Raw genomic sequence first — 2,401 nt, forward strand, 5'->3', positions numbered from 1 at the left:
TGTGGGAGGAAAGGAGAGGTTATGAAAACAGTCTTTGAGTCTGGAGGCCAAGGCTCAATGTGAGAGAGCCACTTTAACTAGCATCTCTCTTGCCAGTTTCGAGAAAATGTCCAGGATGTGCTTCCCGCCCTGCCCAACCCTGATGATTATTTCCTTCTACGCTGGCTCCGAGGTGAGGGCAGAGATGGGAGAGGTTGGGATCAGGGAGCATCAAGAGGGGCCTGGTCTCAACTGATCCAGAGTGTCTCATGGCTCTCAGGGTCCATCCACACAATCTTGCTTCACATATTCAGGTCCAGAGGAGGGAAGGGGGTAGGGGAGCGAGGTCTTACCCCAGCCCCCAGCATCCTCCATAGCTCCCACTGGCCAGGAGCAAGACAAGGCGTCTTTCCTGCCTCACACCTTCCTTCTGTTTTCCCACAGCTCGGAATTTTGACTTGCAGAAGTCGGAGGCTATGCTCCGCAAGGTGAGACTTATCCACTCTGGAAATTTATGGAGGGGTTTTGTCGGGGGCAATCCATGTCTCAAGCCCCTCCTTCCATCCCCGCTCTCAGGGCGCTGGGAGCCCAGTGGGGTCTTACCACTCATTTCCCTTTCAGTACATGGAGTTCCGGAAGACCATGGATATTGATCATATCCTTGATTGGCAGCCCCCAGAGGTGAGCCAACACCGCCAAACACCTCAGTCTTTCATGGACATACCGCTTAAGGTCACTGGGGACCATGAATGAGGGGCAGCAAGGCTGAGAGGCATGTGGAACCCGCAGGCCCACAGTCTCCTTTCCTACAGTAATAATGAATGTTTCCTGGGGGCTTGCGAGGTCCAGGCCTAGGTTAAGACGTTAGCAGCATGAGCTTCTTTAATCATCACAATGATGGATACTATTGTCCCCATTTTGTGGATGAGGACACAAGCCCAGCAAAAATTAGGTAACTTGCCCACAGTCCCATAGCCCAACACAGGGCTGCGATTTATGCTCAGGCCTGTTTGGCCCCCCAAACCCAGGCTCTTAACCACCACGGTTAGCCTGTGCTTCTGCACCCCCGCCCCCTAGGGCATTGCCTAAAGCATCCTGTCTGGGTGGGAAAGAAGTTTAGCCCATCAAGGCACTGATGAGAATGATGCCACCACTGGCATCTTAGTAGAGTAATGGTCACATCTTCACTTGTAGGGCATGTACCCTGAGCTGCGCAGTCTGCTTTGCCTATATTATCTCAGGGACTTTCCCCAGCAGTCCCAAGAGTGAGGGATTATCCAAACCGTTTTACAAAAGAGGAGGTAGAATGGAGCTCAGAGAGGTGGTGTCACTTGCTCAAGGACACACAGTAGAGAAGCAGCAGTATCTGCTTTTTTTTTTTTTTTTTCTTTTATGGATGGAGTCTCAGTCTGTTGCCAAGGCTGGTGTGCAGTGGCACGATCATGGCTCACGGCAACCTTGAACTCCTGGGCTCAAGTGATTCTCCCACCTCAGCTTCCCAAGTCTACAGATGTGTATTACCATGGCTGGCTAATGTATTTTATTTTTGTAGAGACAGGGTCTCCTTCTGTTGCCCAAGCTGGTCTCAAACTCCTGGCCTCAGGAGATCCCATCTGCCTCAACCTCCTGAGTAGCTGGGATTACAGGAATGAGCCTCCATGCCCAGCCAGTGTCTGTTTTTCAGCCAGCTCTGTTAACCTTCAGAATCTGTGTTCTCCGTCACTAAACCCTACTCTTCTCCACAGAAAGGGATATGGGAGACGTCAGGGGCAGACCTTAGAAGCCCCGGGGCCTGCTGAGACCTGGCTTTGCCATTTACCCTCTGTGGGCAAGGCCCTGCCCTGCAGGACCTCAGCTTTCCCACCTGAGACAATAGCTCTACTTTCCAGGGAGGGACCGTGCTTTATACCATGGTGTGTGTAGGCTTGGGCCACCCAGGTCAGCCTGGTTTGTGGGTCTCAAGGGAGGTGTGTAATGCCAAGTTCTGTGCATCTTTTCATGCCCAGGTGATCCAGAAGTACATGCCTGGGGGCCTGTGTGGCTATGACCGTGATGGCTGCCCCGTGTGGTATGACATCATTGGGCCACTTGATCCCAAGGGGCTGCTCTTCTCAGTCACCAAGCAGGACCTGCTCAAGACCAAGATGAGGGACTGTGAGCGCATCCTGCATGAGTGTGACCTGCAGACAGAGAGGGTGAGGCCCAGGCCAGGTGGGGCAGATGGCTGGGGGCAGGTGAGGCTGCCAGGGGGATTGGTCATAGAAACACACCTGTGTTCTCTACAACCGCAGTCAGAGGGCTCTGGGGTCAAACACCAGCTCTGTTGCTTACCAGCTGTGTGGCCTTGAAAAGTCACAGTCACAGAAAGACAGTTTCTTGAAGGATACTTTTGCTGGGAATAGAACTCTTTTTTTTTTTTTTC

General features: G+C 52.5%; 1 protein-coding gene across 3 annotated transcripts in view; it reads left to right on the plus strand.

Moving 5' to 3' along the window:
• Positions 1–2,401, plus strand: part of SEC14L3 (SEC14-like 3 (S. cerevisiae)) — a 19,096-nt gene that overhangs the window by 7,842 nt on the left and 8,853 nt on the right. Inside the window, exons 1-3 of one of the 3 annotated variants that reach the window (XM_011979082.1) lie at positions 456–467; positions 601–660; positions 1,986–2,174. In XM_011979082.1, coding sequence (XP_011834472.1) covers positions 456–467; positions 601–660; positions 1,986–2,174 — 261 coding nt within the window. Of the gene's footprint in view, positions 1–455; positions 468–600; positions 661–1,985; positions 2,175–2,401 lie in introns of those variants that run through there. The other 2 variants (XM_011979083.1, XM_011979081.1) reach the window with 2 other exon arrangements.

The sequence above is a fragment of the Mandrillus leucophaeus genome, unplaced genomic scaffold, assembly GCF_000951045.1.
Source record: "Mandrillus leucophaeus isolate KB7577 unplaced genomic scaffold, Mleu.le_1.0 Scaffold2, whole genome shotgun sequence".
Classification (NCBI taxonomy): Eukaryota; Metazoa; Chordata; class Mammalia; order Primates; family Cercopithecidae; genus Mandrillus; species Mandrillus leucophaeus.